Source organism: Adelges cooleyi, unplaced genomic scaffold (assembly GCF_023614345.1).
Source record: "Adelges cooleyi isolate 19-005CV unplaced genomic scaffold, UGA_ACOO_1.1 ACOO_flye_CR_arks_rails_tigmint_CR_PRNA_1, whole genome shotgun sequence".
Classification (NCBI taxonomy): Eukaryota; Metazoa; Arthropoda; class Insecta; order Hemiptera; family Adelgidae; genus Adelges; species Adelges cooleyi.
The window spans coordinates 6503251-6525635 of NW_026095751.1; the positions used below are offsets into that span (position 1 = coordinate 6503251).

Sequence of the window (22385 nt, forward strand, 5' to 3'; positions counted from 1 at the left end):
GTCGGTTATGATTTCACTATAGTATTGGCCTAAAACAAATAATTTACATATATATAAAATAAGTCAGTAAGTTATTTAATTGAAAATAAACAGTAGATATATACGTCAACAAATTTTTCAACAAAAAATATGAAATGTATCGTTATCACCACACACAGCGGTTTGAAAAAGATCTATACTCTACACATACAGTTGATTTAAAATTGAAACACTGGTTCAATATTATTACTTTTTTATAATACCAATTTGTTTTCACATATTAATCGTAATTAAAAACTAACTTTTATATTGTTACAATTATTTTATAATATTGTAAGTTATTGTCCATTTTAAGTGACTCTAAAACCTAAAAATAATTGTTTATAAGACCAGTCACAACGAATTAACAATAATATATTCGAAAATCTATCTGAAACCCTTGGGCCTCAATTTGAAGCAATCACCTACCTTCTAAATTATATTATATTACAATCAGATTTACATAATTATTTATTAAAAAAATAGTTTATAAAATTCTTATCTTATTTGTCTAACTTTTCTATTTTAAATGTATAGTCTACTGCATTCAATTATGTATATCAACTATTTTAATAAAACCCTTACAATGGCCTTTGTTGCCAAAGGGTTTTACCCAATAATTAAAAAAAATATTGTATATTAAAATGTGCAATTGATTATAAAGAATATACTATAAAACGTAATTAATGAATTTAATATAATGTAATATAACATATTAAATTCATTATGCCCGGTGGTCAAGTATTCTTATCATGTATAGTCGAAGTAAAATACTTTCGTGGTATCACAATATCGGGTTAACTGTTGTATGATTCTTTAATTACTTTACGATGTCGGGTATGTTAAATTCGGGCTAACCGTCTAATCGTAGTAATTGTATATTCGAAGTAGATTATATTCGTGGCAAATGACTGATAAAGCAATGTCGGAGTAACTACGAGTCGTGGCATGCAACATTCGTGGTAACTGTAGCAACCCGATCAATATACTGTTTGAACCGCCTTGGTTAACCAAGCGGTATCGTTGTTATCAGTATAATATAATATTATTATCAACTCACCTTGATTTGTTTTCTTATCATAAGTTGATGTGTAAGTCTGAATACTTAATGGCTAGAAGAATTCCGTAGTTGCATAGAAATATTTACTTACCATACAAAATATAAACAATTATTAAAGATGATTGCAAAGCTTTTTATTGACAGTTGATGAATCTTCTGAAATCGAACGATTGCTATCAATTTTATAATTAGGACTGTTCATGTTGTATGTCTCAAGGTTAGTAGAATTTTATTTTAAAATATTACCTAAATAACTCTTCAGTAATGTCGTAGTTACAAATGTAAAACGTAGTTTATTTAATTCGGTCAAATAGCGATTGTTTTATTACATTTAGTGTTAATAAAAAACAATAAGTGTATATTAGAATTTTTCATTTTTAATAGAAATACATTTACAAATTATAATTAAAATAATAATTTTTGTTTAACAAAAATACTTAAAATATCTTTAATATACCTAGTAGTTTATAATGGTATGCCACCTCCCTACCCTAAGGTACATGGTTATGCTGCAGTCTTATCTAAAAATGACGTCCGGCAGCAGTGCAAGACGGCTAGTTTATGTGTTAGCCAATAGGGCCTATTCCAGGAAATTTCGCAGTACTAAAGAGATTAGAGGAGAAGAATTGATGGAACAAGAAGATGAATTGGTGAGGGTATGTATGTTTAATTGTCCATGTTTTATTGTAAATGTTCATTCCAATTATTGTTATAGACATATTTTTTGTATAAAATCAAAACAATAAACTTAAAGTAGAATCAATTAGAATGCACTCATAAAAAAAAAATTATATTTTGAAAGAATATACGAGGTAGAACTAAAATAATAAGATTAAGATACTCAATTCAAGGCCTTTTCATACATTTTACAAGAAAATTGTTTAAACTAAATTTGATATTTTCATATACATTGACAATTATACTATTTTTTTATTACTTACCATTGTATAGATTTTGAACTATTTATTTTATGTAAGTAAATCCTGAAAATTGATTAAAAGGTGTACGTAAATTATTCACACTATACTACTATATGCAGCTTTACTAAGAAAATAATTTACCTAATTATCAAAATTTCAATCTAAAGTTTACTCATAATTTAAGAACATAATAATAATATTATATTTTATTATCCGGGTACTTTTATTCATTGAACTTTTGTTGTATTTCAATTGTTTTCTTAGTTTTGCAATTTGCATATTCATTTATTTTATTAAACTATAATATATAGCAATTTTGCATTTACTTATCAAGGTAATGATTAGATGCTGTTTGAATTGTATCTGAACTCTTATTTGAAACACTATTAATTAATACCTAAATATGTTTGTATTATAATAGAAAATAGAGGACTCTGAATTCCGAACAAACCCTAATTGGCAGTTGATACCAAAAAATAAAGACAGTCAATTTAAGTTGCCTAATAATGTCGGTATTGCTCCTGAAGTAAGTCTGGCTAATAATATATCTAAATTATTGTCATTAGATAAAATACTCTTGAACCGCAAGCAGAGTTGGAAATAACTTGGGTTTTTTTTTGTTTAATTAAAAATACAGTTTTTAAAATTATGGATAATTCTTATTAAAACCTTATATTTTTGGATAACTACTAAATATTTGCTGGATTTTTGTGTTTTGAGATTTTTATCTAACTGACTGCAAATGAAATTTGTATGTTGTCACACAATAGAAATTTAATATGGTATTATTGTTCTAACATCATTTATGGTATTGCATTAAAACTGGTTTTAGTTGTTGTGCTAAATACATTGTTTTTAATAGGTAAAGAATATACCTGAGTTAGATTTCATTATTACTTTTACATTTTATTATTAATATTTATTTTTTCAGTATTTTCTTACTGTTTTTAATGTATTCTAATGTCTAAAATCTAGTTCATTCTCAAAAATTTGTAATTGATTTTAAAAAAGATACATTTTTAATTTTCTTCCGTTCTCAAGAAAATCTCCTTACTTTTTTATATTGTAACCTATTTTTTTCTGTTTTCTCCTAATATTTTTCACAAGTTACCATTTTCTGCAATTATGCCCAAATCCAAGCAAGTTCGTATAAGTTAAAGTACAATATTTTTTTATTGTCTCTAGATTTTCAAACTCATCCTCACTGCTGAAATTTATTAATACACAGTAGAAATTGCTCAAATGGAAATTAGTTTATACTTATATATATTAATATATTATATCAAAATCTTATTAATAAACTAATATATAAATAAACAGACTGTTGTATGCACTAATGATGGTAACATTGCTCCTAAAATACGTATACACTATAGAGAATTATTTTTGTGGTTAAGAGTTAATTTAAATATTTAACTATTTTATTAATATTAATATTTGTTTTTTTCTTTTAGGATTGTATTATAACTACTCGTTTAAACTATCAATTAGAAGACTGTCCAGTTTTATTAAAATCAGGTATATATATATATATAATAAAACTCTTTTAATATTATTAAAAATACTTTGTAAACTGTCAAATATTGTTTCAGAAATTGCAGAAAGATTCAATGTTCCACATCTTAAGAATTTTCATATAAGTATAATTACAATAAGTTTGAAGGAAGTATATAACTCGAATCTTTCTAACTTAACGAGACAAGTAAATATTTTAATATATCCTTACATGATAACTGACATATCAGCTTAATGATATCAAAATATTTTATTTTAGTATCTCCATGCAGCTTTTGGTATTAGCGATCGATTACAAAGTGCAGGGTATTGGGCTGACTTCATACACCCTTACACCGGTTTGCCAGCTATTAGTCCAGGCCATAATATTGATTTTTCTAAACTTGAACTTCCCTATAAACACACAGTTTATCATGTCAGCAAGCGTAAGAAGTGCAAAGTAATTTTAGAGAAAATATCTCCAAGCACTATTGGTAAGATTAGTGTAAAATTATTATTAAAATTAAAATGCAGTGTACCAATTATCATCTCTTTTCTGTAAGAATTACTTATAAAAAAAAAATCAAATTTACATGATGTAAATTCCATTCTAAAAATACCTAGTCATATCGGTAATATTGTTATTTGTTGTCTTTGACAACAGAAAAGTTTGATTTCAGTTTAATAAAAAAAAAGATTAAAAAACTTTGTTAACCTTAACTTGAAAAAATAAGTAAAATAAAGAAGTACAGTTGTGTAAAGCAAAAAATATATTGATGTTTGTGATTTTACAATTTAGATCCTATTGTTTGTTTCAGGTAATATTTTTACAAACGCTTCTCCGACAGAAACGGATATTATGGAAGACATTTTGGATGAAGTCATTGATTTACATCATACTGATAATGACTAAATGGATGTTACACTTTTGTTTGAAACTAAATATATATGAATATTGAGAAATGTATAATATTATTTACAATTTATTTGACGTGATAACTGTTTTTGAAAAATTATTAATTTTAAATTTGTAAATACATATAACATTTTGTTGGAATCTATTTAACCAATTCTATCCTAAAAATGTTGTTGGCAATGAAAAATTAGTAGTAATTATTAATATTAGTTTTATTCAATGCTGCCTTCTGATTATTTATCTAATACCATAGTTGTACCATATGTTGTTCGTTAAACTATTAAAACTTAGGTAATATGAAAACTATGTAAACATATGAAAAAAAATATATATAATTGTTTTTTTTTTTAGTAATTTTTAAGTATTTGTGTATTTTCTTGATCATCGAAAAATAGGGAGGAGGCACCAACCTATAAAATTATTAAACAATACTAATGGATTGCTTTTATTTAATTGCTCATGCTTAGACTCAACGTATTCTTATTTTCTTTTACAATATAGGAATTAATTTAAAGAACATGAACCGCCACCAGAAACGCAAGAGTACTGATTCTAATAGTCAACATAATCTTCAAAAACAACACAAATCTTCATCTAAACCGTTTTCTTTTCTGGACTACAAACGAATTTTAGACAGAGTGTTTTTCAGCGATGAACTGGTTGAAAATGTTGACGATGTTTGGTTGTTCGTTAAGAAGTTTGAAATGTTTGCTACAAAGAAGGGTTCTAATGAAAATACCGAGTCTGAACCTTTAAACACTAATCCTCTTGGTCTGCCAATTGCTTTCGATAAAATGCATATGATCAATTTAAAACTGGGCGTTTCCGATGATGAGTTAGTTTCTAGATTGCCGACATACGACCAAGAAGCAACGTATGAAAAAAGACCATTGACCAAAGACGACATAGTCAAGTTTCGGCAACTAGTCGTTATGTATATGGACTTCAAACAAAAAGAAAAATTCAATAAATTGAGGAAGCTTAGAGATGCCCAAAATAGTTTGCCAGTTTATCAATTCAAGTAAGCTATTTTCATTTTTATAGTCAACTTAGCCTCATCACTATTTTTACTAGGGTTTTACTACTAGTAGAGACTATCCAGTAACCCATTGAACATGATTTATGGCGTAAATTTAAATTATGGACAGAGATATTTTTTTTTTTTGGTTAAACAGAATTAACATACTTTTGAAGAATTAAAAGGAAGAAAACAGAATTGAGAATTGAAAGTGAAGTTTAACCAAATCTCACATTTTCATCATTACTTTTTAAATGTTCTAATACATTTTTAACATATGAAAAATGTTTTGTCTAAAATCTCTAAAAAATGTATTATTACTACTATAATACATTACTTATGACCTCAAGCATAAGAGTAGTCATATACTATACCATTGTCCCACTTATAGAGTTATTGTAATATCTCCTAGGGAAATTAAGTTTTTTTTATACACCTATTATATTATCATTGAATTATAAACAGTAAATATTTCATTAAAAAAAAAAAAAAAATACAAAATTATTTTTTTATTAAATTGTTTAAAAATTAAAATAGATATTTTAACAGCGAATTTTTTTGTAAAAGTTAAACGTGGTTAATATCGAGGTTTGAATATTTATACTGCACTTCTTACCTCACTTATATTTTTAAGCATTATAATAACTCCAAAAATGTATGTACAAATTGTCAAATAATCAACCAGTCAACATTATTTTTTTTATAAAACTATACATTGAAATTTTGATTTTTATTAATTTAAAAAAATAAAGTTCTACCCTCTAACAGGTTTTTGGGAGGGAGTAAAGTGGTAAAAACAAAATGGGCTCACGGTGTTTTAAGTTGGAAAAAGCGTTAGGTTATGTTAGGTCAACGTGTTATTAAAAGTTGCATAGAGAACAAACCTGTTCCAAGTAGGTACTTACGCCGCTAGCAGTATATTTGTTAGCACCTACAGAAAAAATTATTAGTTGTTTTAATCTTAGTTTAAAAACAAAATTAAAAATCTTTAATTAGACTTGGAAATATTACAGCGAGGTGTATGATAGATATTTGTAGGACAATACCATTGTCCCTATTACATAGATGCAAATGCTTACTGCTTAGATGTATGTTGTTTTTATTAATTTCATGTTTTACTGTGCACTTTATAGAAATGAAATTGTTGAAGCAGTTAAAGAACACCGTGTCGTTATTATTGCTGGAGATACAGGATGTGGGAAATCCACACAAATACCACAATATTTGTCAAACGCTGGCTTTAAGCGTATTGGTAATTTAACAATTACGGAAATATAATTTAACATCAATACATCATTGTATACATGTTTATTGTCCCGTTCTCATCAGTTAAGCTAAACATATAAGTATAGTTAAGCATTTAAGTTATAACCCATAAGTACAAGTAAAGGCCAAACTGGTGAGAACAAATATTTTTTAAAGACTTAACTAAATCAGTATTTCATAGCTTGTACACAGCCACGTCGTATAGCTTGTATATCTCTATCGAAAAGAGTAGCCTATGAATCCATGTCTACTTACACAACAGAAGTCGGCTACCAGATACGATTCGAGAAGACTGTGAATAAAGACACTAAAATATTATTTTTAACCGAAGGACTACTTCTTAGACAAGTAATATTGCCATTTTAAATAATCAGTCTATAATTTGTATGTTATAAATGGTTTAAATAATTAAATGTCTATTCGGTTTATGAACATGTTATTAATAGTTAGCGGGGAAATGATTTGTATCTAAAATAATGTATTCAGTTAACTAACAAATTATACACTTAGAGAACTTTTTTCAATTTTTTTGGCTAATACATTTATTAATTTATTATTTTCAGGTATGTGGAGAAGATTTATTGTCACAGTACGACGTTATAGTATTGGACGAAATACACGAACGACATTTACACGGTGATTTCTTGTTGGGAGTGATGAAGTGTTTGTTGCATCAACGGTCTGATGTTAAGCTCGTGCTTATGTCGGCTACCATTAATGTGGATTTGTTCAATAAATATTTTTCCCCTCTGGCTAAACTTATACAGGTTGTTACACTTGCACGTCAAGATAAATCATAACTAATCGATAAAGTGTTTGTGTTTCGGTGTTGAACTTAATATAACTTTGAAAGTATTTCTGACTTCTGTAGTATTTGAACATAAGGGAAAAAGATTTAATTTACAATATTTTTTTGCCATTTTAAAAATTTAACTCGTCTAGATTGGTGAAACTAAAAAAATGATATCTTAAATCTCGAGCCACATACCTACTCAAAAGCCGAAACACTATTTTCAAACGTGGTTTTATTCAGCTTAAGGCTGACTTTATTTGATTCTAACAATAAGTACCTATAGGATTGTGTTAATCTTATTCATTATTGTCTGCAGGTGCCCGGACGATTATATCCAATAAAATTGGAGTATCATCCAGTCATAAGCGAAATGAAGGTACTCGGCAAAAAATCCGAACGCTTCGACCCGTCACCTTTCGTAAAAATAATGCAAATGATTGACAAGAAATACCCAAAACACGAGCGAGGTGACGTGCTAATGTTTTTAAGTGGTATGGCTGAAATTACTGCTGTTGCAGATGCTGCACGGGTGTATTGCGAAAAGGCAGATTCGTGGATTATTTTACCTTTACACAGTTCAATGTCCTTAGCCGAACAAGATAAGGTATATATGATGTTATACAGAACATAAAAGTGATTTTAGAAATCTATATTGTGTGTGTGTGTGACAAAATTAAATAATAGGTAATTTTACAAATAATACAGATTTTCAGCCTCAGTGCGAACGTAGGGTCTACACACTCAAGCTGCCTTTAAAACTGTCATTGATGCGTAATTAAACATCATTTATTTCGTTAAATCCTAATAAAATATTTATACATTAAAATCGAACCTAACACGTATTACAAATTAAAAAATATAGATTAAATATATTGTATGATATAAATATTCTCAATATCCTTTTAATAAGCCTTTTTCAAAGCTATTTGTAAAACAAATACTCTTCTTAAGGGTCCCGGCGCCGTGCCGGTGCATTTTCCTGCTCAAACACTTGCTGCAAAAGTGATGACGTCTTATAGTTATCGGATTTTGCTTTATTTTTTTTAGGTTTTTGATTATGCACCGGAAGGCGCGCGTAAGTGCATCATATCGACAAACATAGCTGAGACTTCCATCACCATTGACGGTATTAGGTTTGTCGTCGACTCCGGAAAGGTCAAAGAAATGAGTTATGATTCCACTAGTAAGGTGCAAAGGCTAAAAGAGTTTTGGGTGAGCAAAGCCAGCGCTGATCAACGCAAAGGAAGAGCGGGTAATTATAAAACAAAACTAAATAGTAATATGTAGTTCATTATCCAGCACTCGTGTTTATTGGATTTAGGCCGTACCGGTCCTGGCGTTTGTTACCGTTTGTACTCTGAAGACGAATTCGAAGCTATGGCCGAATACAGTACACCCGAGCTACAAAAAGTACCGCTAGATGCTCTGTTACTTCAGATGGTCGCCATGGGGTTGCCTAATGCTCGGTTGTTCCCATTCATTGAACCACCACAACCGGAAAGAGTCGAAAACGCCATCGAGTCCTTGAAACAATATGTAAAATTAATATGCTATGTCATAATAAGTGATTGATCTCTGTTCTTTATACGTTCATGATGTTTTTTTAAGGGAGCGTTAACAAAAGAAGAGAGGCTTACTCCTATCGGCAACATGTTGTCACGATTGCCTGTGGACATTCCGCTTGGAAAAATGCTCATAATGGGATCTCTTTTCGACCAGTTGGAGCCGGTTTTGTCTTTGGCGTGTGTACTGTCCGTCCAAACGCCGTTTACCAATAAAGCGTACAAAGATCCCGAATGCGAGGTAAGAAGTACAGCCATAATGGTAGACTAAAATAACGAACAAAATCCAGCACAGTGGGGGCGGAACATATTAGGGTCGGAGATATTGATTGGTCGTTTGTACATTTTGTAAAGTAACAGAAAAAAAATATTATAACATTATTTCCGAACAATATTATTGCTACCGTAAAATAAATCACTTTTTTCGGAATTCCCTTAACCTTAAAAAAGTTAAACTAAAGATTTTTGAACAATTGAAAAACCTATTTTCGGCCTAAATAGTAACTTTCGGTTACAATTTCTGATCTATAGACTTGCATCTTGAAAATCGGTCCTGTGGTTAAAGGAATATAGTAGGTCCAGACACATAAAAAAAAAAAAATTTTAAAAAACCCATCATTGTAATAACAATTTTTTCGCAGTCCCACATCGCAGGTAATATATAAGTAATTGTATTACATCATTGATTGATTGTTGTTTAGAGGGCCAGAATGGACTTGGAATCCGACCACGGTGACCCAATTATTTTGCTCAACGCGTTTAAACAGTGGTTGGAGCTAAAGAGCGACGGACAGAACACTAATACGCGTCAATGGTGCAAGAGGCGAGGATTCGAAGAACAGCGGTTCTACGAGATGACCAAGTTGCGGCGACAGTTTAAAGACCTTTTGGATGTAACTACCGTTTGATTCTTTTCGACCTCCTAAAAATGGCTATTTTAAATCAAACAAATTTTTTTTTTAGGAATGCGGCTTGGTAAAAAACGAGGAAAAAAATATGGACGACATGACCAGTGCGGAGAGAGCGCTTAGACATGGCGAGCTTAAGTTGTTGAGAAACATGAAGAAAACACACAAAGAAGAGGAGTCGAGGAAGCGAAAAGTACTAAAGAAAGACGTATGGACAGTAGAAGAAAATCTCGATGCGGAAGACGACACTGTTGATATTAGAGACATAGATTTCAGGCTCAGGCATAATCAACGGCAAGTTAAGGTATTTGTGTGTATAATTATTCAATAAATTACCGTTCTGAACAATATTTGTCCTATGTTTAGCAACTGTTGAAAGGAACTACGGCAATTAGCTACAAAGATTTGATGATGTTGAAAATAATTCTAAGCAGTGGACTATATCCTCACATAGCCATCGCCGACGAATTTAATTCTTGCAAGGTAAAGAACGCGGCTCTTGTTTAATTTTTATTACAAATGTTTTGCTAAAATAGTAAATTTAAAAATAATTTTGCTTGGTTAACACAGACCACCAAGGAGCATCTTTTTCACACCGAAGGCAAACCTTTCGTGTCACTTCATCCTATGAGCTATTTTGGAAATCATTCAGACGTATTACAACTTACGGAAAACGAAATACTTCACGTGCCGGACTTCAAAAGCAAAAATACTGTCAGTTCCAAACACCAAATTTTGATTTACATGTAAGTTACGGCCTCACAATAAACAAACCAAACTTAAATTAGTAGAATATTGAAAACTGCTGAACAGTTAATTATTTAATTTTTAAAAAAAATATGGGTAGCAAAAATAAAAAAGATAATTATTCCGAAGCTTAAGCAACGTTTTTCATTAACGCATAATTCTGTTTCTGAAAATTGTTATATATTTTCCAATAAAAACATTGTATTATGATAAAACGAAAAAAACTACACTAAATAATGATTGTAAAACAATTTTTAAATAACTTTTAATTTTAATACATTCTTTTTACAACAATAGTCAATACGCCTACATATAAGTACCCAACTATCAAATACATTTCTTTAATTTGCTTACATTGACAACATAATAGTGTTATTTCAACTTGGCCTAGTGATTTTGTCTATACAATGTTTTGCTTGCATTGATTCTTTTTATTATCTTACAATATTTTTTTGACATTACATTTTGTGTATGTAATGTATATATTTGTAATTAATTAGATAATTATTTTCCATATCTTAATTTAGAGCTATTTATAACTAATAAACTAACTTTTGTTAAACTTTATCTTTTGTTAAATTAACATGTGTTAAATTTACGAGTGTTGCTCAAACGTTGTTTTATATTCAGGTTAAACACAGGTTAAACGCAAAACATTGATAACAAAATTTAATTGTACATACATTTTTACTCAACTATAAATGACCCTCTAGTTTAACTCGTGATAAAGTACATCTTTAACAACAGATAACATTTAAAATATGGTTTATGTAACAGAATTTCTTTTAACTCCAGTTAAACGAGTTTATATTTGTGTAAATATTTGGTGCAACCCGGCATAAGTATGTTTTTTTTTGTCAGACCATCGCAGTAATTACTATCGAAAAAAACACAATTTTGTTCCATCAAAATAGTTTTGCGCGAATCAAAACTAAAGTCAATCAGAACTTCATCTCTGCTTAAGCGTTTTTAAATTGTCGATAACTCAACCAACTAACTAATTATTAATAACTTATTTAAAAAAACCTAAATTTTATAAATTCATTAAAAAAAAAAATATTCTATCTTTAAAAAATTGTTCTTGTTTAAGAGTAGATAATATTCTCCTCCATTTTTCTATCACAATAAACTTTCTTATTTTATTTTTTACATCAAAATTCAATTTAATACACTTGTACAATCAAATTGTTTTCCTTTAAATTTGTTTAATTAAAATTTTAGGATTAGATACTATGGTTTTCTACCTTTGTATTCGTACAATGTGTTTAAACTTTAAACTTTAAATTATTAAAATAAAAAAAAACAATCGCAGTATTAAACCAGTCTAAATAGAAGGTTAGGAAAGTGCTGTGAATGCAGTCATTAAATCTGAAAGTGTCCAACGGTCAAAATATTGTATGCCCATTTTGGGAGTACTGTACAGGCAGCACAATAAACGGTTTGTCGGTTAATGTCCACATTTTTTTTAAAATTTGTTATTCTTAATTAAATAATCATTCTAAGATAGTATTTTCTAAAATACCACAGAATCATATACAGGTTTTTTTAATAAATACAATTCTCTTTAGTATATTGTTAATTAACATAGTATCTTTTTCTGATATTCAACTCTTAAGAGTACGCTTAAAAAAGAAAAAAATTGGGAAGGGGTCATTAGGATGCTTTCAGACATACCTTCATCAAAATTTAAATTTGGTTTTCTTTTTGACCATTTTCCAGTTACACCAAACCGAGTAAAAAATTTAAATAGAGGACATTTTTTAGAGATATTGTTGGTTTTCTTTAAACTTTTTTGTAATATAAAAAAAAATGTTTATATTATATTTATTAAAAATGTATAATTATTTTTTGCTTCGTTGCATAGCATGGAAAGTGTTTTATTGCTAAATATTTTTCACATCTGTTCTCTGGATCATTGATTATATTTTAACCTTTAAAATACGGAATAACCTTAACATGAAAATAATTCGTGGAATTCGCAAATGTATAAAAAATAACTTGTAATTTATATTTTTTTTAAATAATGTGAACAAATTGGATATAAACGTTTTTTATTTTACAAGGACGTGTATGTATTATGGGTTTGCCTTTAATTTATTCTTAATGTCGGCGACTTTAAGCTACGATTTTCCCTACAATCACGTCACTTGCAATCGGTTGTATAATAAATACTAACTAATTGTATATTTTACGCCAGATTACTAACTCATTGTAACGTAAGATCAAAACATATGTAGAATGCATCATTATTGCTAGGCTAACAAAAGTAATTATTTTGTTTATCAATTACCTATATGTAGTAAATAAGGCCAATTGTTTTATGATTTTCTAGCAGAAGCTTTAAATAATTTATTTTATTCTTTAAACGTAATAATTAAGCCCCTACAGGTTTTAAATGCTCTGTGTAAGTTGTTTGTTTTAAACGGTTGATAAAACAATGCGAAACTTACCAAAGGCTTAGCAAGCACCCATCCAGATACAAGCAACGTTTAACGGCACTAAACTTTATAAATATCGTCGGTTTTGTATTTGTTACGGCCAAAAGTTTTTGCGGTCAGGACGCGTTTGACTTTATTCTTTAAATATTTTGTGATCGTGGACTTCGTTTTTCGTTTTTAGACAAACATTTATTGCTTATATAGTATATATATATATATATATATATATCAACTCTGTGGTCTAAAGTTATCATTTAGTTAATTTTAGTCGTGTGTTTTTATTTGTCTAAGATATCCAATGGTTAGGTTGATCGAATGAATGTATTTGATTACTTACAGTTTTGAGTTAAAAAAAAAAACAATTTTGATGTTCTCCGGTCTGGTATATATAATGTCTAGTACTTAAGTGACAATCGAGGAAAGACGAAGGGTTACACGGACCTCTCAGCTAAGTAGATTTTGGAAATTAAGGTTGTAGAATGATAGACGATCGGTGGCTATACGGTATAGCCTATACCTTATATCTAGGGAGGAAGTGTCTAAAGGTAGAAATAATGACCCTATATTTTTTTGCGATGGATTCGACAAATTACTCAATTGGAATTGAGCCAGGAAGACGTCGATTACTCTTAGATTTTTTCATATTAATTCTTAACCATGAGCCTACATATTACAATACCCAAAAGTTTGTCTAACTATTCATGATTTCATTGAAAATATTAAAAAAATACTAATAATTATTTAATTAAATATCCTACTGTCATTGAGTAATTTTGATTTCCTAACAATTCGTAAAAATTGAGGCAAAGTGTTAATAAGCAGTATACAATAAAGTTATACATAATATGATTTCAATCAAATTCTCCTCCCGTCTAAACTTTAAAAGTGCTTAATTAACTTGAGAAATAATAATTCAAAGGCGACAAAGCAGGTTATCGGTCTGTTAAACATTAACAATAAGTAATAAAACAATCGCATACGTTTGAAATTCAAAAGTTGATAATAGTAGTATTTAATGAAGGAAATATTTCAACATAATATTTTTTTAGAAATTTATTATCACTTTAATTATTACTGTATAGTATACTATATACTCAATTATAGTTGGCTGTGTCTTAGTGGCAACCCATGAGCCGGGCAGCCCGCCAGTATGTTCAATAAAGGTTGTATCTCTCAGTAATACCACAACAAAAAAATATAGTAATATTATTGATTTTATTGCTTTTTGTTCGCTTTTGTTAATTCATCAAAAACTCAAAACTAAGTTATGTTAAAATATATACCAAAAATTAAGTAAACGGCCTCCGGCGTTGTATCTTTTCAACGGCTTAAACAATGTGTTTCTCTTAGAGTTTACATAGTTTTAATTATTAATTGTGTACAAGTTTAGTTGTATGTAAAAATCTGTCAAGTAGCCATACTACGGAGACCGTTAAAATAGTCAATCTGGACAACCGGCGTTTACTTGAATGTTTGTTATAATTCTCTCGATAAAAAACTCCATCAGTTCCCAACAAAGACACATAGGTATAATAAGCTTATTGACAATACTTTATTATTACCCGTACGTAGTACACACGTATACAACACACGGTCGTGGTCGTCCTTTGTTTATGTCAAATGCTAGATAGACGTGTCGCTGTTTGTGAGGTGAGCAATGCTATTAGCTAATGAAATGTTTATTATTCATCCTGTGAACCTTGTATTCGTATTTATTACACATTTTATTATGCTATCAAATAAAAGTTTACTGCGTTATGGCAATGCAATTTGTTATTTTGTGTTAAAATTTTATTAGGTAAATAGAACGTTTTGTGTATAAAATAATAATTGCTTGAACATTGTCGTTGTAGCTCACACTATAATCGGGATGCGTAAAAACTTTCCATTCTAATAAGTAATAACATTTTTTAATTATATTATTTTTCATTGTGTGTTGCTGTAATTTAAAAACATCTCGTGTTAGCCACATTGCTTATTTCCACGTAAAAATGAGTAGCAACTAACAAGCAATTTGTGCAGTTATTATTGGAGTAAAATAAACGGATTAAAATGACTAACAGTTTTTTTTTACTTTCGCAGTAATAAAAATATCTTATTTACCAATTTGTGTGACTCAAAATCTTTCTAGGTCATTGCTGGAAACCACTAAAGCGTACATTATGAACTCGTTGAGAATGCCAGCTGCACAGACCTTGTTGTTGTTTAGCAGAAATATTTGCACCAATCGGAATTTTTCTCAGTAAGTATACTAAGTGGGTTCGCTTCAATGCGGAGCTTTGAAGGTATTGTTTTAACGTTGATGTGTGTTTTACGTTTTTATTTGTACTCACAATATCTCCTAAACCGCTACACTGATTTTTTCACGCAGTCAGTCTATAAAGCTGGCATCGTAAACTTAAATACAAAACTGAAAATATGATAACAATTTGATTTATTATTATATTTAGAAAATTAAATACTGTTACTGGTTGATATTCTTGTTATATACAGGGTGATTAATTTAATATTTTAAATATATACGAAAAATACAAATAATTCTATGTTTTTCACTAAACGAAAAACATCAAGTTTTTAGAAAGAAGAATAAGAAAAATGTCACATCGACCAACAAACTGTTCTGTTGGTGTATCATTTTCAATATTCAGCTTAAAAAATAAATGAAATGCATTCGTAGTCATTTGTTCAAATTAAAAATAAAACCGTGATTTCCTCTTTTTTAGTTATAATATTATCTTAAAAACTTTCTTATAACTTAACAGTCTCTTCAACTCCAATATCCTTGATCCCACTGTGCTGGCTTTTTTTTCATCTATAGCATTCAAACTATTTTTAATTTTATTTTTAAGAATCATTTGCGATTCATGGCTACAATTAGAGTTCCCGTTGCCAGAGGCCGCCGAAACATTAATTCTCAAAGCGTCTATGCTTCGAAATACTTGGGACAGACTGTTAAAACTCAAACTAGAAGGTACATTAACAATAACAATATGTAACAATAATATTATAACTAATTTTACGATTAAATCCAATTTACTATGTTGTTGTTGTTGGGGCTCTTAGAAAAAAGCAACAGGAAGGGTGAGAAACAGTTGGCCGAAGACATGGTGCGGTTCATGTACACCGACATCGGTTACACCGTCAAGAGACTGTTGGCGGCCGACCAGAAAGTCATGTACTTCGGACCTACTGGTGAAGACGTGCAGTTTTCCGGTACGAACCCTTTTAGCGACACCGACTGGCAGGTTTGCGAAGACGACAAGTACGGCGGTCTCAGGCTGTCCCCTTACTTGACTTACGACTGGTAAGCTTCATGCGTGTTATAAAAAATTCATATTAATCGAATTTGGTTTTGTTTTTCAGTTTAACAGGTCAAGGTCTGGTGGTCTATGAGCCGTGGATCTGTCCATCGTGTGATGAGACTATAGAAATCACGAGTGCTCTTGAAAGACTGCAGCATCAACAAGTTTGCCACGCTCAAACTGCTTCGGATTCTTCTAAAGGAACGTTTCCAATAAGTGAGTGAAAACAATTTTACAAATAACGCGAATTCTTGACGTATATACAGCCAGAACGTTTTTGCAACCCCTATTATTTTTATAATTTCGTACTGTACACTTCTTATATAGGTCACGTGAACTTCATATGGGTCTTACTCCATTTCACTCCTCCAACAATTTAAGACCGAATTGTTTTTAATAAAATAATATTATTTACACGATTTTATATATTAAATATTATATAATGTATATATGTACATAAAACTACACTTTGTAGTGAAGCTATATATAGATGTATAGATGTATAGATGTATAGACATCTATACAAGTAGCCACAATGAGTATAGTTTAGTATTATAAATAAAACCTAAACGTTTAGGTGTACAATTACACTTTATAATAGACAGCGTGACAAACGCAACAAGAACAAAGAATACTGCTACACTACCATACACGTGAACACGAATTAACAAAGACACAAACTACGACCAAATGATGGCTGACTAGAGACGCGTTAATTTTGAGAAAATTGCAATTTTTCAGATTTTTCCCTTTACTTATAAAACCCACCTTTGAAACAAAATACATACATTTTTTTGTTTTTATTGTTTTGACTTTCGCCAAATTAGAAACTGCCCTCAGATTTTCTTTGACACGTCCAGTTATTTTTTAAATAACCTCCAGAGTTGTTGACAACTTACAAAACAAAAATCCAGAATCGTTTAATTCGTTTTTTCTCTAAAAAAAACTACAAAATCTACTATTATTTTGATACCAGAAACTTTATTATAAATATATTTTTGATAATTATACTTGAACATGCAGAACATGCCTAAAACATACCGAAACGGTGTTGCTTATATCTTTGAAGGCGATTGAAGAAATAACTAGGCGTACTAAAGAAGTTTTGAAGCTAAATTTAGATTCAACAAAACAAATGTAAAAAAGTGTATGCTGGTTTTTTTTTAAAAAAATTTTGTTGTACAGTGCAATAACTAGCTTAATAATTTAAATAGTTATTTAAGCCCAAACCTATTTATACAACAAAATAATATATTTACCTAACCCTGTCTGGGTAATAAGAATAAACAACATTAAAATTACATTGTATTGTATTGGTCACAGACATTTTTTAGTTATATCTTTTAAATATAGTAGCTAGACACTTTTTATATTCGTCCTGTACGTTGTGTCTTACCTTATATAAAAAGAGTACCTGTATTTCTACACATTTAAGACAAATTTTGATGTTGAATTTCGTGTTTACATCATTAATTAACGTGTACAAATAACGATATATTTTTTACGGTAAAATTAAGTACACCATAAAGGCTAAAGCCAGAAAGACGCGGAATACGATTTACAATGGGGTTGTTTTCTTTGCGGCTAATTGTCATCTCGGTTTCGCAGAATTCTTAACGGGCTTGGAAAACTTTCTACTATTTTCATTGTTCAAAAACATACTATTATGCATACAGCGGTGAAACTGCTTTTGTTCCGGAAAGTGGGCAAAGCAAAACATTTTCCAACTGTGCCATAACCATTCTAGCGTAGTGAATATAATATCTAAGTATATTTTATGTGTTTATTGAAACTTTTACCTATTACGACATTAGCGTACCTTCGCCTAAGCGAGAAGTTCTTTGGCCGATAACTTCAAAAGTTTAAAAACATAAACGCACAAATCACACTTATAACCACATACAATTATTATACAATATAATGCAATACTATATTTGAAAATGCCCGTTAGATTAATAAATTTAGTATCAATTTTTTTCATCAAATATTAATGTCTGTATTTAAAAATGTTTACATAAATATGAGAAAACTACAGGTATTTTGTATGAAGAACTTCATCTCGTTACAGGCGGAAATTTGAATTTGGGTTAAGGAGTTCCTATTGGGGTGGACATTTGTCTTTTTTTTATTTAGAATCAAGTGGGGGAGGATAGCGTCATAGAAATTAAGACTGCTTAAATAAAAATCGCCCTAATTTGCATGTGTATGCATACATTTGTATGTGTTGTAGTATTGGTGTATCTGCGGTTAGTCCCTGTAATGTCTAAGGATTAAGAGAACTTTTGGGATCACCTGCATGGGAGGTCGGGAAGTACGTTCGGTACAGGTGCATCGTTTATTAAAAAATGATATATAATAATATGTGTGTAAGAATAGGCCTTAAACATGTTTTATTGTATGTACCAATTGAATACTAAAAACCAATAACGGAGAGAAAACGCAAAACGCTGTGTGCCTTTCAATTCGGTTTTTTTCTTTTCATTTTCTGCTTTTTACATTATTGTACTTCGTTGAATATTGCCTTTGCGTATCGGCGTTCCATCTTATTGAAAAAAATATACTTACTTATATGTATTTAAAAGAAATGTACATTTATTTTCTCAGAAAATCTTTTTGGAACTCAAGTGTTCGCCAACAATATAATGCTATCGATTTTTCGAAGTTAACTAGAAACTTGTATGTCATGAAAATTTCCCAAATTGACACTATGTTAAAAATTAAAAAACGTTTTGAATTTTTGTTATTTTAATTGTGAAAATGTAAACAAAAACACAACGTTATGATAAATTATGGTAATTTGTGTTACCAAAATATACTTAAAACAAATTTGTGATATCGTAATCGTTTTGATTATTGACTGACTTTGACTATATATAATAATATATATAACAGTAATAGTAATATGTTAATATATTAAGATAATATTAATATGTTTACTTGATTGATACACAAAAATGTATGTTAAAAATAGTTTAAATCACACTTAAATATCTAACTTTTTTGAAAAATCTGTGAAAATCTCTTATACTTTATATTTCTAACTAATGTTGTTTGTTTATTGTGTTTAATTTAGGCGAAGCGAACGAAGATGCATTGAAATTGAAACCTAATGCTAAAAAGTACGAATGTCCGCATTGTTCACAAATATTGTACTTCACACCGACTGAAATTTTAAAGCATAAGAAATCACATTTGTAAAATTTAATAACTATTTAAAATTATTTGGTTATTTTTTCTTTTGGTTGAATAAATTTAAGTTTTATATTTAGTTTTGGCTTTTTACAAAACCATTTTTATTTTAATATCTGAAACCTATCCACGGGAATCTTATTTTCATAAATTCTGAAAAGTTAAAATGTATAAAATTAAAAATGATAAAAAATTTTCGTTGAATAGGGGCTAGGTTATGTTGAAATTAAATTTAAACCAAACGTTTAAACGCCAAAAGCAATAGTAAATTAATTTAAATATTTTACAGGTATATTAGTCTATTTTATATCTTCTAAAATGATTTATATAATTTCGTTGTTAAATCGTGTTTTATTATTTTTAAAACTTTCTTGTTTTTATATTCTAATTTTCCACTGTGTGGAGGGCGACACTTGTGGGGGAAATTAACCAACCATCCGGGGCTGTGTTTAGCTCTATCCTAACCAACCTACCTTTAATGTTATTTTTGGTTGTTGTCGTCTTGGTGCTTAATAAGCACATCTACTAATCCCTTTCCCCTTATTTTGAAGAAATCTTGCACACGTGACACAAGCCTGCCCCAGTCGCTCCATAAACACCAAGTAATAAATATGTTTTGTTATCTCCAAATTATTAAAGTTATTCCCATAACACATTATATACTTTGGAACAAACCCCTTTTTCAGTCTCTCACTGTTTGCATATTTTTTTATGAAAATTTTATTGTTTTAACGGTAGCACTGTTACTTGAACTTATCAATGTTTACGGAAAAAGATAATTTGATGGATAGTTATGATGTAAGCATAGACCATAGTTATATTATTTTATTAGATATATTATTATGGCGTATTATCATTATTTATGTGAAAAATAAAACCTTTTCAACTTTCTATTATGAACGTACAAAACTGATATATTTTCACGAGAGGTCTAAAGAAAATTATGGGAGTCTGTTTACGGCCCCCTAATTCTACGTCTATGTGTCCTAATACTAATTGTGATTTGGATTGAACTATCGGTAATGTTTGAGGATATGTGGAACAAATTGTCGAAGAAAAGACAAGCAAAAATACTGATTGATCGGTACGACAGCCGGATTTGTGAAAGATTTTCGAAAAATTTACATTGTCTAAAGCGATGGTCCATCTGGATTTCATTACATCGCCGCACAGAGCTATTTAGTTTGTTAAAGTCTTTGATCAAAACCTTCAGCAGTCTAAACTTTAATGATTATATAAAATTTGTCACTATGAGAACTTCCCATAAAGGACCCGTACATAGCAATAATAATTCTTTCAGGACCGTTGGCATATAGTCAGAAATCTTCCAGTGACGATGAAACCCAGTTGAAATTACGTTAAGTTCTTTGAATTAGAATTTTAGCAACCATTATAACTCGGAGAGATTATAATCCAAGTACACCATTATGCGACAACCGGCAAGAATAAGGTCTGGCTTCAAGTTTAATATATTCCTTGGCGCGCTCGTTTGTCTCAACTCTCTAATCTTGACAAAGCTGAACGATACATAGAATATTAATTACATTACATTTACCATTTTTCCATAATATAGGTACACAACAACGTTTATATCTAGTTTAGTATGATTTTTAGTACACATTTTATCTAAGAGTGTTGTTCACTAATGTTTTATGCGTTGCAGTTACTGCAAGTTTTAATAAAAACCATTTTTAACATTTATTAATTTGATTTCGACTGACTTATTGATTTATTAAGGACAAGTTCGACGTAGAAACAGCATCAATAATAATTTTACATTCCAACGGTCAAAAATGACAGGGCTATTACTCGCGATGCATTACACGCAATTCTGTCATTTTTTCATCGTTGCACATCAGTCTTATTTATACTTTAACTTACCCATTTTTCCTTCTAATACGGTTCGCCGAGTTTTCAAAAAATACGCTTGTTTACTTAAAGCGTGCTATACTAGATATTTCTCTTTATCTTAATATTTTTAAATTCAAGAACATTGAAAGTCGACTACCGTATCCTACTGGTATATGCTATTATTATGCTCACCCATAATGATTGATTTGTCATACATTTTGTCAAAACCTTCGCATTTGCTGTTTGCGAATCATGTGCCAACACATTATTTGTAAGTCAAACCTGCAACGAAACGTTTCTGTAATAGCTATGGTCCTTGACAATTGTGAGCTTGAAATTTATAGCTGCAATTACCGTGCGCAAATTATAATCCTTGTTTTATTTTATTTGCTCTGCATTTGTTTGTCCCGTTAAATTCTAGCAAGGGTCGATTTGTCGCGGATTCGTTGATAAAATAATATATATTACTATTATGTACACATCACTTTGTTGTCGACCTAACGAAACGCGAAAACTTGTCTAAAACCAAGCATCCGGTGTAAAACAAAGTTATCCCAAAGGCCCATAAATCGGTCGAAATAAATTTAACTTTAGACTTAATGCGTTTGTCGCGCTGTGGCTCTCGTTTAATGTTATAATAGTATAATAATATTATGTTTATACATTCTAGTTTAAAACGAGGAATTTTGTCATAATTTTGGATTGATACGGAGTCAAGCGTTTAGTACCTAGGTACTTATTTCGAATATGATCGCTTTAGCAGGAAGTACAATTTATTAAATATGAACGAGAAAACGCTCAAGTCAAAATAAAATTAGCAAAAGTGAAAACGCAATACAATGAAGACGGACGTCGCATCACAGCACAGTGGGCCAGAATACAAAAATAGTTGGCAAAAAAAAA

At 29.8% G+C, this 22385-nt stretch overlaps 1 protein-coding gene across 1 annotated transcript; it reads left to right on the forward strand.

The window, feature by feature from the left end:
- The first annotated feature begins 1079 nt into the window (after positions 1-1079).
- Positions 1080-19671, forward strand: LOC126844356 (probable ATP-dependent RNA helicase DHX34). Its single transcript, XM_050582537.1, has 18 exons — positions 1080-1295; positions 4910-5429; positions 6560-6678; positions 6874-7040; positions 7256-7459; positions 7802-8089; positions 8533-8737; positions 8807-9021; positions 9094-9288; positions 9749-9940; positions 10011-10259; positions 10322-10438; positions 10526-10701; positions 15272-15382; positions 15990-16111; positions 16204-16444; positions 16504-16658; positions 19516-19671. The coding sequence occupies exons 1-18, from the start codon at positions 1286-1288 to the stop codon at positions 19638-19640; spliced, it is 3411 nt and encodes a 1136-aa protein (XP_050438494.1). The 5' UTR covers positions 1080-1285; the 3' UTR covers positions 19641-19671.
- The last annotated feature ends 2714 nt before the right edge of the window (positions 19672-22385 follow it).